Source organism: Palaemon carinicauda, chromosome 14, assembly GCF_036898095.1.
Source record: "Palaemon carinicauda isolate YSFRI2023 chromosome 14, ASM3689809v2, whole genome shotgun sequence".
NCBI lineage: Eukaryota > Metazoa > Arthropoda > Malacostraca > Decapoda > Palaemonidae > Palaemon > Palaemon carinicauda.
In genome coordinates, this window is record NC_090738.1 from 111,576,583 (window position 1) to 111,591,374 (window position 14,792).

Sequence of the window (14,792 nt, forward strand, 5' to 3'; positions counted from 1 at the left end):
TCGCAAACCCTGTAATCTTCATTTAGATAGGACAGGAAATCTGGTCTCTGTTTAAAATTTTGTCTGAAGTAACTGAATTTCGGTCAATTGTGCCATTTTTTGAATAGATAAAAATAAACGAACCTAAATTGAGTTGACCAATATAGAGGCAATCGTCTGGATTGGGTATTGAGTAAGGGTACGGAATAGAGTAGCACCAAAGTGTTGGAGGAATTCTGCAGTGGATAAAAGTGAAGGGGTTTGGGTCGTAGTAACTCAGTTGTGGGTTTTAATGAAGTATGATAAGCCTTTGAGGGTTGTATTCTATTTACATTTTCATAAGTAGCGATTAAAATAATAAAAGCATGCATTATGTATCTTTTTTTGACATAATATATCACGTAAGTTATAAGTTTTCCCTTTTATTATGATGTCCAATAAGCCCGTCTAGATTATTCTGCATATATGGTCATAAATCATATTAAAAGAGTGTATTCTTATATGCATCTTCAGTTGTGAAATGACATTGTTACTTTTGTCTTAAGGGCACTTTGGCACACTAATCACTTTTCCCGAAAACAATAAAAGTTGAAGTAATCATTTTTTTCCTTGCTTTACCTTTCAACTGTTTTTTGACAGAATTTGAGAGATTTAAACAGTCAACTTCGAACGTTTCTCAATCTTTAAATCGGTTGGTGTAATTGTGAGTACAAATCTGCACTCAAAATTACAGTTTTTAACCTTTATCTTCCTTATTCTCATCCACAAAGTATGAATGATTTATTCTTGGGGGAGAAAATGTGTTCACCAGAATTAGTATTGATACATGTAGGTAACAGCAGCAATAAAATCATACGATTTTATCAAGCATTATGAACTGAATTATACTTTAAAGCACTGTAAAATGCATTGTACATATTTTGATGTTACATAAAAGTAAACATAACGTTTAAGACATCACTGAATCTATCTATTGTTTTTTAATGAAATTATCATAAACTAAATCTAAAATTAATTTTTGTAAAATATAATGTAAAATTATTTAGTATTTACATTTAAGATACAATTATAACACTCCACTATCTAGAAATTAGTAAAGGCATTCTTTAACACTATTCCTTTTAGGCAACACCTGTAAAATTATTTGTTACTTCTTATCAGAGTAACCAAAGATTTTAAGTTTGTATAAAGACACTTTTTACAATAATCAAAAGTACTTTCGGGTGTTGGAAAAACGGCCAAAACTTCAATCAAGTATACGCATTTTAATAAGCAGAGAAAACAATTATAATATTGATCTGAACATATCTCATGCTTGCTTAGCATCCAGAGGTCAATACCAAGCCTCTTATTCCATTTAACACCACCTCGATTTTGGTAAGGACCCTTGCAGGCAATAGGACAATTTAATCTAAACCAACCAGTCAACCAGCAACTGTTCCCACAACTAAATAAGGATTATCATCATGAACTAGTATAATTAACTAGTTAATCTTATGAACTATCTGCAGTCTGGCATTTGTCTCAGATTAAAGACTAATACGACAGTCACCCTAATGTCCTCGTCTAGTCAAGGCCCAAACTATTATAAGATGAAGAAAAAAGAAGGAAGAATTTTAGATTTTAGCCACAGAAGAGATGAAATACTTTTCTGGATCTTAAAGTAAGAAAATTCATAAGTCCCGAAAAAAACAGAAACATGAAGTTAATTTTTTTAAGCTTCATGGTAGAATAATGAAATTGAAGAAGCATTGGACTAGAAGTCTTAACTGAAAGAGTATAAGGAGATTCATGTTGATCTCACCAGAATGGATTATGGGTCAGGCCTATAGTGACCTGTTTTCTATAAACATCAGAGCAACAGGTGTCTGTAGGCTTTTCACTGATAAAGTTAAAGTAAATTCTTTAATGTTATACTTATAGGCAATAGTTGTATTACTGAAAGATTACAGGTCCTAAAGAAAAATGGTTGAGATGTTAGTTTTCTGGTGCATACTCAAAAAATGTGTCATAGTACTGTAGTAATAGACCATTTTTATTATAAAGTCATTCCATGTTTAGGATAGTATTTCAATTCTGGGGAAAATTAATTACTCTATTCTTCAAATGCAAATGTTTCAAACCAGTGGGTTCAAATCTAGAGAAAATCATTTGAAGATATAGATAAATATTTATATCATACAGTCTCTAACTTTCTACCAGAATAATTCTATGAGGAAAATTCGAAAGTTGAAACTAATGAGTCGTGAACTGTGTGTTTACTGGACAGATACATTTATATCCATAAACTCATATAATCTTTGCCAAACATATAAGATAAATAAATACCAGTTCTCTCAATACACTTTACACCATTACTATCAGTCTTACATCATAAGTGCATATTTTGATATGGGTATTTTTTTTTTTTTTTTTTTTTGATTTATTAAAAACTTTAGGTTGTATGGCGAGTTTATGTAAATCACATAATTGGTAATTAAGAGTCATTTTGTATTTTATGTACAGTACTTTATTTTATGTGCTATATTTTAGCCAGAGTTAAAGTAGTATTTAACTGCTGAACTGGTTCTTTTGGAGAATCTTTACTGTACAATGTGCACATGTTTCATAGTCAACAAATTCATGAAACTGATTTTCCACAGGATTTCGACGACATGGATATGGCAAACGAATGCGACACCTTGGGCGATTTCCTCAAATTAACAGATGAACAGAAAAAGGATATAAAAATTGGCATCACCAGTCTTGTACCCGACGATGAGAAGTCCAAGCACCAAGACAGTCAACCTTTGACTAATGGTGTTTCAACTAGTCGAGAGGTAGGCGTGCATTAAAGCACCTCGCACTGGCTTGGAGTAAGGGACTCATTGCTGCATGTTCTGCTGCGCCAGTTGGGGTTACATAGGAGAATACAGTTGGCTAATGTATTTGTATTATGTATAGATTTACTACTACTTTCATCAGCTGATTGGAACTAACAAAAAACTCATGCAATGTGAATATGCTTAAAATGTTCTCTTTAGTGTAGTCTTTAGATACGATATTACACATCAGCTTTAAAAATACATTTGTGACTTTGTCAGTTGTCCTCTTAATGTTCATACTCATTTATCAGAATTAAGTTAAAAAAGATGCAATAAATTTTGAAACATGCAGTACAGTACTCCTCTTAATCTTTCGTAAACAGTATTTTGGAGTTTTATTCTTTTTTTTCTGAAAATAATTACTGTTCTCTGCATCTGACTGACAAAGTGGCAATTTTACAGCGTGCAATTAACATTCCAGCTTGATGAGTCGAGAACTGAAGTATGGAATTGTATTCTTTATTCATGTAAAACATTTTAAGTCAGAAGCTCAAGGTACAGGTATTGTAAAGGACTGAAAAAAATACTCATACCTGATATATGATCGATACTTTTTGGCAAGTAGGAAAGTTTTAGCAGTAGAGAGCTCATTTTTTCATAAATACCATCATTGATTATGAAAGTTGATTCCTTTCCTGATCACAATCAACTTTGACTACTGGAGTAGAACTTATACAGCGAAGACATATTGCCCTGTCTAGTCAGGGTCAATGTACTTCACAATTGAAGTTTTTAGACGTAGGGTTTTTTATCAGTTAAATTCATAAGTGCATTTCTTTTCTGATTTTACATCAAACCCATGTGATAAATAACTTAGGAAATTATACCTCTTTAGCAAGAAAAAAAATGTGTGGAGCATTTCTATAGAAGCTATTCAATGAAAAACATGCTGATGCTACATAGTTCAATTGCAGAGCATTGTTTGCTCATGATGGCTCATTTCAGGTCCCAGTTTCAATCATTTATGTTATTTATGTATCCCAAAAGTAGATTATAGAGGTTATTTGCTTATGTTGTAAGACATATTTAGATGTAATCATTTGGGTCTATGAAATATTACTGTAGTTTTGAGGGAATTAAATTTTATTTGTAGTTACTATTTAGTGCAGTACATAAAAATGCCAAAACCTGTACTTCTTTACTGATTAACTTTATAGAAATAATTAATTTATCTTTAATTTTTGTACTGTACAGTAGTTCATAATAGTCTTGTAGTGCTGTGTAAGCTAAACAAAGTTACAAGTCCATGGTGATGCTATTGTACTTTGTGCAGTAGAAGCTAGACTGAAAATCTTTATTGCCTTATAGTCTGTCAATATGCTGTAGACAGTCCTAGTTTTTCTAATCCTTATACTGTATATGAATAGTCAATTGTACAACCAGTAATTATGTAAGCTCATTAATTTGGGCTAAGTGCATCATACTTACTACAGTACTAATGAATATGCATTTGCAGGTAGTAGAATTAACTAGGCCAAATGTGTCTTTATATTCACAAAGATTTTGTATTAATGTAGTTTCTTTTCCTCATTTTCGTCTTGCATTGTCCATATTTTTTCAAAGCTCATTTTCTTGTAGCACTATTCAGATACTGACTTCTCGCAAGGATCCCCTATGTTCAATGACATTTCAAATCTCTTGAAAGCCATTTCGCTTCATTTATTTACAAAAAAAAAAAAAAAAGGATTTAGTGATCTCACGAGTTATAGTATATTCGACCATTTTATATTTTGTTAATCATCAAAAAGTCATTAATAATGAACTGGTTAATGAGTTCCATTGCATTTTAAGAAGGTCTTATATTCTTGTTGCTTTGACTGCATTTATTTTTATTACTTATGGTGGGGAGTAAATATTCATACCTACGATGCTTTATAGTTATTGTAATATAAGTTACTAATTCAAAATAAGGCTAGAACTAAACAATAAATTCAAATGCGAGTGCCATTTTGTTGCAGTAATAAATAGCTAATGCCTGGACTGATGAGTAATTTGCTCTTTCAGGCACATTATTATTTCCTTATCTTTAAAATTGTTAGATATCTATATTTTAACTTTACATAAAGCAGGAAATTTTTCTTGGAAACATTTATGTCAAGTTCCCCTTGCTCCTTATCTTTTGCTTTAGGGAATAAAGACTAAATCATAATGCTAATAGTTAAATTTATTCTGCAATAGATAAGCAAGGCCACTTATCTCATTATACTTTATGTCCAGACCACAAATATCTCTAATGAGTTTGAAAGGGATCTTTGTTAATTTTGCTCAGTTGTTTTCAAAGCTTTGAAAAATTAATGTTTGTTACTCACATACTGTACTGTCGTCTTCAGAACAGAATAAGTACCGTATGTAACATTGTGTTTTCTTCTAAGTTTTTTTTAGGATCTGAGTTATTCTTAGTTATTTTGTCTTGTATTTTTTTCTGTTTAGGAATATTATGTGATGAAGCTCATTAAATTACTGTAAATTTGTTTGGCGTTGGTTTCAGTCTTCTAAGGTACTGCACTAATTATCTCAAAGTCAACAAGAGTTTCTTTTGTAGTACAAAACCTGTGTGAAAAAAAATTATTTTGGATATGGCAAATATGCAATTTTAAGGATCTAAAATTAATAATGTTTCTTACTTTAGTATACTATAACATTTATATAAAAAGAACATGTATTTTCCCAGTTCAATAGGTATTGTACCCAAGAAACTGTTGTTGACTAGCCTTTCAGTACTGCTATTGTACTGTATTACTATACTCATTCAACATGAAAATAATTGAAGAATTAAAAATAAAATCAGAATCCTCTGTGTTTTGCATATCTCCTTGTAGTCTTAAATGCATATACACTATTTTATCTATATTTTTTGTCCTTAGAAGCATAATAATCCAAACTTACCAAACTATTTAACCATCAACCTGATGCTGAAGACTAGATAACTCATTTGCAACATAGCTAAGGCCTAGTTACTAACATGGTATTAAGTAGGCTCTTGCTTCCGGGAAATAGAGGTAATAAGTATGTACTTACATTATTTATTGGTGGTAGATCCTTTACATGTAAATGCAGCATCATTGAATCCTCTAGTGGTTATGCTTGAAATATCCAATTTGTACTGCTTGACCTAAAAATATGTAGAAAGTATCTTTAATTGTCAGTATCAAAATGTCACTCATATATTTGTATGCTCTATATTTCACTCATAAGATTATAAGAGTTTAACATTTTGTCACCATTGGCTCAAACTAAGGAACTATACTGTGCTCATGTTTCCAAAGGTCTACAAAGCTTTCTATATAAAGCATTAACTTCTATAGCAGACCATACCATATTTCAAGAATGCTAGACATTTTTCAAGTATGAAAATATGAAATTTCTAACAGCTCAATAAAAAAAATTACCTTTAAGAAAAAACATTTAAAATCTAGAGAATCTCGCATTCAGGATAGGAATTTTATAAAAGGTTGACCAAATTGTCTAACCTTTAAGTTGAGTTTGTTTAAATTCTGGCTGAATAATCTAAAATCTATTTAAAATTCCATATGGAAGACATTGCAATTTACAGCTTCCTAATGATGAGTTATCAAATATTTATTTGCAATTAAGGAAAAATAATAAGATTTATGTAACAGATTCAGTATAACTACTTCACCGACCAATTAAACTGATTGTAAATAGCCCAGCTCTCTTTATCTTTCACTGGTTATGATACCACATTAACCTATTCAAGGAAAGGTCAGTTTGATACCAAGAAATTACAAAACCTATATAAATCTAACTCCTGAAAAAAAATTTGCTCTTCTTGACCAAGACAGGGAATTAATTATCTTGTTCTTGATGACTTACTACGAGTTATAGGTGAAGATGGAGCAATAGAGATTAAGAGAAGAAAAAATAAGATATAATAGATAAAGCGATTACTACTCCTTCAATATTTAGGCCATTATATCAGAATGAAAAAATATGAAGACTCCAAAGGGGTAATCCTCTCCCTAACAGAATGGATCATTTATTGGATCTGCTCTTGATTTACGATAATAGTTTTTAAATTGTTGACAAATTGTCGAATATAAAGAACAAGTGTTTTGGGACTTCAATTATCCTTTATTTAAAATAAGTGCAGTAATATCAAAACCTATTTTATAAAAGATCTGATAGAGCGTTCTAAAATACAAATCACGAAACAATAGATGTTTAAACCTTTTAAAAAGGTTTAAAAATTTAATAAAAAAGATATGGTTTACTGATTATTTTCCCTTAAACAAGAATTTTCCATTCAAAACCCACTAAGATTTGCAAGTTTCTTTTATAGTCTGCATTGCCATATGATATCACTTGCCCAGACACACTTCTTAACTTTTATACATCTACTGCATAAACTGATGAGATTTTCTGGGGAAGGCAGTACTGTACTATACTCTTAAAAGTGATGTACTGTACAGTAATAGCAAACTCTACGTCATTAGTTGGTTTCATGAGACCCGACGTAAGGCGATTTTTGAGGGAGGTCGGCTTTTATCCCTATACAATGACATACACTCCTAACATCCATAATAAAGATAAAAAAGCACATATAACCTGCAATCAATTTATAAAAACCATATACCTACACAAACAAGCTTACATGTTTAGTAAAGGTACAGTACATATAAAATTTGAATGAAATATGTACAGAAATTTTGTGAGAGAGAGAGAGAGAGAGAGAGAGAGAGAGAGAGAGAGAGAGAGAGAGAGATGATACAATAAACAATGTTAAAGCACAACCAATTTTAATATTAATAATGGTCACTTTACCTTGAAATCGGCAGCTGTCTGGCCTACTGGACACAGAAGAAGGTGGAGTTGGAGGTGAGGAATTACAGTAATACCTTGAGATACGAGTGTCCCAACATACGAGAAATTTGAGATATGAGGAGAGTTCCGAGCAAATTTTTGTTCTGAGATATGAGAAAAAATTTGATACGAGGTAGTTCCCTATGCAGCGGCCAGGTGGCCGAGTGTGCGAGAAACTTCTCACCAGATCAGCATCGCTTGGTCTTTCCCGTCGGATCTCCGTCGTGTAAAGTTTATCTCCGAGCATCAGCCGTAGTGTTTTGATTTTTACGTGTTTTTTGCGTTAATCAGTGCAGAATTAAGTGAATAAGCAATGGGTCCAAAGCAAGCGAGTGCAAACAAGGGTAGTGAAAAGAAAAAGCATATGATGACAATGGAGATGAAGCATGAAATAATAAAAAAACATGAGAGTGGCATAAGAGTGACTGAGCTGGCGCGCCAATGTGAAAGGAGTATATCGACAATATGTACCATCCTCAAGCAGAAGGATGCTATAAAATGTATCAAGCATTCCAAAGGAGTAACCATCCTTTCCAAGCAGCACTGTGATATTCACGACGAGATGGAGAGGCTTCTTTTATTATGGATAAAGGAGAAACAGTTGGCGGGAGATAGCGTGACCGAGACAATCATATTTGAAAAGGCCAGCAGAATCTATGATGACTTAAACGGGAAGCAAGCAGCCAGGAGAGGGAAGACTTCAACGCAAGAGGAAACCTTCAAAGCTAGCCGTGGCTGATTGGATAACTTTAAAAAACGGACTGGGATACACTCTGTTGTGAGGCATGAAGAAGCAGTAAGTTCCAACTCGAAAGCCGCGGTTATCGCCCAACATGGCTTGATCCCCCAACAAGTCTTCAACTGTAACTGAACTGGCCTTTTCTGGAAGAAGATGCCCAGGAGGACATTCATCACAGAAGAGGAGAAGAAACTACCGGACCATAAACCCACGAAGGACCGGTTAACTCTAGCTTTGTTTCCCAATGCCAGCGGTGACCATAAGGTCAAGCCACTGCTGGTGTACCCCTTGGAAAACCCACATGCTTTCAAGAGCCAAAGGATCTTGAAAGAAAAACTGCAAGTGATGTGGCGCGCTAATGCTAAGGCTTGGGTTACACGGCATTTCTTTACAGAATGGGTTAATCTGTGCTTTGGTCCGACAGTCAAAAAATATTTAGCCGAGAAAACCCTGCCAATGAAATGTCTCCTGGTCATCAACAATGCCCCTGGTCACCCTTCTGGTCTCAAAGAGGGCACGAAACATTTGTTCAAGAAATGCTTCGATGTCACAGACAACACCAATCTCACCCTTCGTGAATTTTGGAAAGAATATTTCAATATCGTCCATTGCTTAAAAATTATTGACGATGCATGGTAGGGTGTCACAAGAAGAACTCTTAATTCAGCATGGAAGACATTGTGGCCAGCTTCCGTTGCTGAAAGGGACTTTGAAGGGTTCGATACGACAGACCCTGATGACCCCGAACCTATTGTGATGGATGAAATCGTGTCTATTGGAAAGTCCATGGGGCTGGAAGTAGACGAGGAAGACGTGAACGACCTTGTCGAGGAGCATCAGGAAGAGCTCACGACACAGGAATTGATAGAGCTCCAGGAGATGCAACATTCGGAGGAGTTGCACGAGCTCAGTAGCGAGGAAGAGGTGGAAGATGAGGGCCGCCTTTCTACGGCAGAAATCAAAGACATGTTAGCAAAGTGGCAGGAGTTTTCTAATTTTATGGAAAAGAGGCATCCGGACAAGTTTGCGAGTGGTCGTGCGTTAGCCTATTGTGACGAAACTTGCGTGCGTCATTTTCTTAACATTTTGAAGGGGAGACAAAAGCAAACATCCCTAGATAGGTTCCTTTTAAAAAGGCCGTCAAAAAGTGGAGGTGAAAGCGAGGCAAAATGAGACAAACCGGAAGAAGAATAGTAAAAAAAATGAAAATGAAAACAAAATTAGAATTAAGTTTAGTGTAACGTAAGATCAACATTTTACTTTTAAGTGTGTGTACAGTAAGCTAATTTCATTGAAGTTAAATTTAAAGTTGCTAATTTCATTTAAGTTAAATTTAAAGTTTTGAATTTTATTTTATACAATCTCATTCATATTCATAAATGCAGCAGATATTGTATTTAATAGATGCATCCTGAAAAAATACATATTCAACTGGACAAATTTTCATAACTGGAGCATCCCACAACCCTTCAGGGGTTACAAGTCACTAAAGCTATAAAAATAGTAACTTATTAAATAAGGCCATTTGCATGTTATACAGCAACATATAGACCTTTTTCTAAAAAAAAATCCAAGTTTCCAAAACCTACTACAGTACTGTACATTGGTTTTATTGCCAGTGAATTACAGGGTGACATCCTTCACTCTAAATATTTATGAGTTTTTAATTATTTTCTAATCAGCCTCTCAATTCTGAGTTGTTGTTTTTTTTTTTGTGGGAATTTTAATGCATCTGACCTTAAAGCAAAAACAACAATAACAAGCACTATGTAAAAGCCAGTAATATTTCAATAATTATATGTTAAGATTGATTTCTTCAGAGGAAGATAATAGGAAGACAAGACATTTCACTTTAACTTTAAGAGAGATCTGATGATGGGGGATTTCACTCATAATCCTTAAGCTTTAAGGATAAAACACTCCAATGTTGCTACATTCACATATAAAACAAGAGCAATCACAGATTTCTGACCTCCGCCAGAGGTTAATGGAGTCATCCATGGCCTAAGATCTATATGTGGTGGAAATTTCGTCAAAATCTGTCGATTTGTTTTAAGGTTATTTTTAAAATGGTGAAAAATATAAATCCAGATCTAGAATCTGGATCATCTCCAAATTTCAATGAGGTTGCCCATGACCTGAAATCTACACGAGTTGAAAATTTTGTCGAAATCAATCGAGTAGTTTAACGTAATCCTATCTACAAACAAATGAATAAATAAATAAATAAACCAGAATTCAGATCCGGATCCGGATCATCTCCAAAATTTAATGAGGTCGTCTATAACCTAAGATCTATCTGTGGAGAAAATTTTGTCAAAATCCGTTGAATAGTTTTGACATTATCTTTAAAATGTCGAAAAATGCAAATCCACATCTACTGAAGAATCCGGATCCGGATCATCTCCAAAATTTAATGGAGTCATCCAAGACCTGTGTCGAAAATTTCGTCAAAATTCGTTGAGTAGTTCTGATGAAATCCTGTCCACATACACACAGAAAAATAAATAAATAAACTAGAATCCGGATCATTTCCAAAATGTAATAGGGTCATCCATGACCTAAGATCTATCTGTGGTGGAAATTTCGTCAAAATCCGTCGTGTAGTTTTGTCATTATCTTTAAAATGGCAGAAATGCAAATCTGTATCTAGACTCCAGATCCGAATCAGGATCACCACAATTTAATGGAGTCGTCCATGACTTAAGATCTATCTTCAGTGAAAATTTCATCAAAATCCATCAAGTAGTTTTGACCTCATCCTCTTCACAAGAAAATGTCCACAGACACAAATGAATAAACCGACTTGATCACAATACCTCCTTGGCAGAGGTAATAAAGGCCATATGTCCTCTAATGATGACTTCACAAGTGTTCTCCTTATTAGTGTACGCGACCTCTCAAAAATGACGGCTAAATATCTAGATAGATGTGCACACCTAAGCACACATATCTGCCTCTCACTGGGGTATGACTACTTCCTCTCCCACTACCTGAGTGTGACTGGATAAAAAAGAATATATATATATATATATATATATATATATATATATATATATATATATATATATATATATACGGATTTTGAGCGAAGCGAAAAATCTATTTTTGGATCAGATGACCATGTCGTCCTGATGGAAGGTTCCTTCAGTAGCTCCCTAAGGGTATATATGACTACAGTAGATATTCCCAGAGAATTAAACTAAAGGTTTCACAGAATTCTAACTTCTGGCGCGAGTACCCATAAGGTTTCCCTTTAGGATATCGTATAATAACAGGGGACGTATGCTTGACACCCCACATAGCTATCTGCACCCCACATAGCGTTTACGCTTCGAGGGGGAATAGTGGCAAGTTATAGGAGGAGCCGTTACAAAGTTCTCCTCCTCCGTTACTGTTTTGGTACTCGGCCGCGTCAACATCCGGTCGCCATGTTGGCCGCCATCTTGGACGACGTCGCCGTCGCGCACCATTGTTATTCCTTTCGGCGTTTATGCCAGCCTCCATGATACAATAAGATTGGGAGGGGCCTGTCAAGGCCGAACAGAGAATAAGGGCGGGTCCATCAGGACAACATGGCCATCTCACCCAAAAATAGATTTTTCGCTTCGCTCAAAATCCGTTTTTTGGGCTCAAGCCATGTCGTCCTGATGGAAGTGTCCCAGAGAATTAATGTATCGCGGATTTTTCCCCTTTTTTGTAGTGCCTTTCGATTTCTAAACAATATTCCTTTGGTCTGATGACCACAGAGACCTGTGGAATATCCGTCACATGCCACCTCAGATAAGCATATACCATGTTACTGCTTCCTGCCCCCCTGGCAGGGAAGTCCTAAATGGACAGAAGGAACGTCTTGAAGTTGCTTGATAGAGGAACACACCTAGTCTCGGAGATACCTGCCAGTCCCAGGGCCAGATAGAGAAGGTAAGTATACTCGTGTTGGAACAAGTTACCTTAATCTAGATAAGCATGCATCAAGAGAACAAATTTATAGCTAATAATATCAAAACAAAGGGTAATAAAAGTCTGTAACAGTATTTTGTTTCATGAGAAAGAGAGGGCGAAATGAGACGCACAGGGTAACCTAATACTCTTTTACTCATTAAAACAGGATTAGCATGAAATATGTAAAAAAAATTTTACAATAAGCAATGCAATTAAAACATAGACTAAAGACATCAAAAGAAATGGGTGTGGAATCTGAAAAGGAAAACTTGCCATTACACACATAAGTTCCAGAGGAACTATAAAGTCTTTCAAGAAAGTCTTATATACACTTCATGTTAAAACATGTGGCACAAGTGTTACAGTCTATGTTACTTCACCTTGTAGAAGAACAGTCTTTAGCATCACTAGGTGGCACTTAAAATCACTATGTTTCGCACTAGGGTCAACACAGGCACCCGTGGAGTTAGAGTCCCGAATAACTCACTGTTCTACGCAGCACTAAGCAGCAGGTTCTAGCACACTACCTGCTGCCACTACATGGATCCGCAACTCTTGAACCTGCTTTGCGTAGTGTTTGAAAAACACTCTTGAGGATTTCCACCCCTTGAAAGAACGAAGACTCTCGAAGTCCATCGTCTGGAAGAAATTCAGGGAAGAGGCGACTTTCCTGGGATCATGACCTGCGGGTGTACAGTCAGGGTCAGCTCTGCGAATAAAGTAGGTGATCTTCGCCCTTAGTTGTTTGAGTGACAAATCAGACCCTGATGTTTCTCCTTTAAAGAGCTGTCCTCCGCCAAAGTACGAAGTTCTTCAAAGATAGACCTTTAGATTCTCCACTGGGCATAGAGAAACATCTTCCTTCAGGGGGCAGATTCTCCAGGGGCCCCACCGTTTGATGGGAAGCTCATTCTTGGCGAGAAACATTGGGTCAGGAAAGAGGGTAAGTTCGCCTGTGTCAGCAAACTGTATCTGGCCCTCTTCTCTTGATAAAGCCACAATCTCACTGACTCGGGCTCCTGAGGCGAGAGCAAAAAGGAAAATCACTTTTTGAGTCAAATCTTTCAGAGGGCAAGACTCGTTGTCCAGACTTGAGGCAAACTGGAGCACTTTGTCGAGAGACCAGGATATAGGTCTCGGAGGAGGTGCAGGACGGAGTCTAGCACATGCCTTTGGCAGCTTGTTAAAGATGTCGTCGGACAGGTCGATCTGGAAGGCATAGAGTAGTGGTCTTGTCAAGGCCGATTTGCAGGTAGCAATCATGCTGGCTGCCAAGCTCTGTCCATGAAGGTGAATAAAGAAGGACGGACAAAAATCTATAGAGATTTCCGTAGGATTTTTAGCCTTAACGAAAGACACCCATTTCTTCCAGGAAGACTCGTATTGCCTTCTGGTAGATTTAGTTTTGTATTCCTCTAGGAAGTCCAAACTTTTCTTCAAGATCCCAAACCTCTTCTTAACGGCTAGGGAGAGAAAATCATGAGATGTAGGTCTCGGGTTTTCCTTGATGAAGCTAAGACAGTCGACTTCTGAACTTGCTGGGATAGAACTGGGTCCGACAGGGGAATTATCTTGGGTTGTAACTCCAGGATTAGAGGGAACCAGTTGCTCCGGGGCCACTTGGGTGCCACTAGGGCTGCTGTTCCTTGGAAGGTTCTCAGCTTGGTGAGGACTTTTAGCAGAAGGTTGGGGGGGGGGAACAGGTAAATCTTGGACCATCTGTTCCAATCCAGGGACATAGCGTCCACTGCTTCCGCTCTGGGGTCCTCGTAAAGGGCCACGTAACGAGGAAGTTGATTGTTGTCGCTCGTCGCGAAGAGGTCGATCTGCAGTTCCGGGACTTGGCGAGAGATGAAGGAGAATGAGTCTGCGTCTAGGGACCATTCTGACTCTATCGGGATTGTCCTTGATAGAGCATCCGCCGTCACGTTGCGGAATCTGTAAAGGTGAACTGCTGAGAGGTGCCATCTCTTCTTGTCCGCTAGGCGGAAGATGGGCAGTAACACTTGGTTGAGTTGGGGCGATCTTGAGCCCTGACGGTTGAGACATCTGACCACAACGTCGCAGTCCAGAGTTAGACGGATGTGGGACGAGGGTCGTGGAGACAGCCTCTTCAGAGAAAGAAGGACCGCTATGGCCTCCAAGAAGTTGATGTGGAATGTCTTGAATAGGGGAGACCATGTTCCTTGAACTTGTCGTTGAGGGGAGTGACCCCCCATCCTTCTAGCGATGCAAGCCTGGTTGGTAGAGGTCTCTTGAGATCTCTTCGAGTGATGGATGCGTATCTTCTCCAGACTCCCAATGCATCCTTTAGCTGTGCTCGTAGCACTGGGTCTGTCACTGAAGCGAACTGGAGGGAGCCGAGCACCTGCTCCTGTTGACGTCTTGAAATCCGTTTGGATTTTAGGAGTCTCTTGACAGATCCCGCTATTTCCTTCCTTTTC

At 36.6% G+C, this 14,792-nt stretch overlaps 1 protein-coding gene across 2 annotated transcripts in view; it reads left to right on the top strand.

Annotated features, from left to right (window-relative positions):
• Nucleotides 1–14,792, top strand: part of LOC137653617 (SH3 domain-binding glutamic acid-rich protein homolog) — a 68,280-nt gene that overhangs the window by 542 nt on the left and 52,946 nt on the right. For both annotated transcript variants that reach the window (XM_068387173.1, XM_068387174.1), the window contains exon 2: nt 2,622–2,798. In XM_068387173.1, the coding sequence (XP_068243274.1) occupies nt 2,622–2,798 (177 nt within the window). The remainder of the gene's footprint in view (nt 1–2,621; nt 2,799–14,792) is intronic.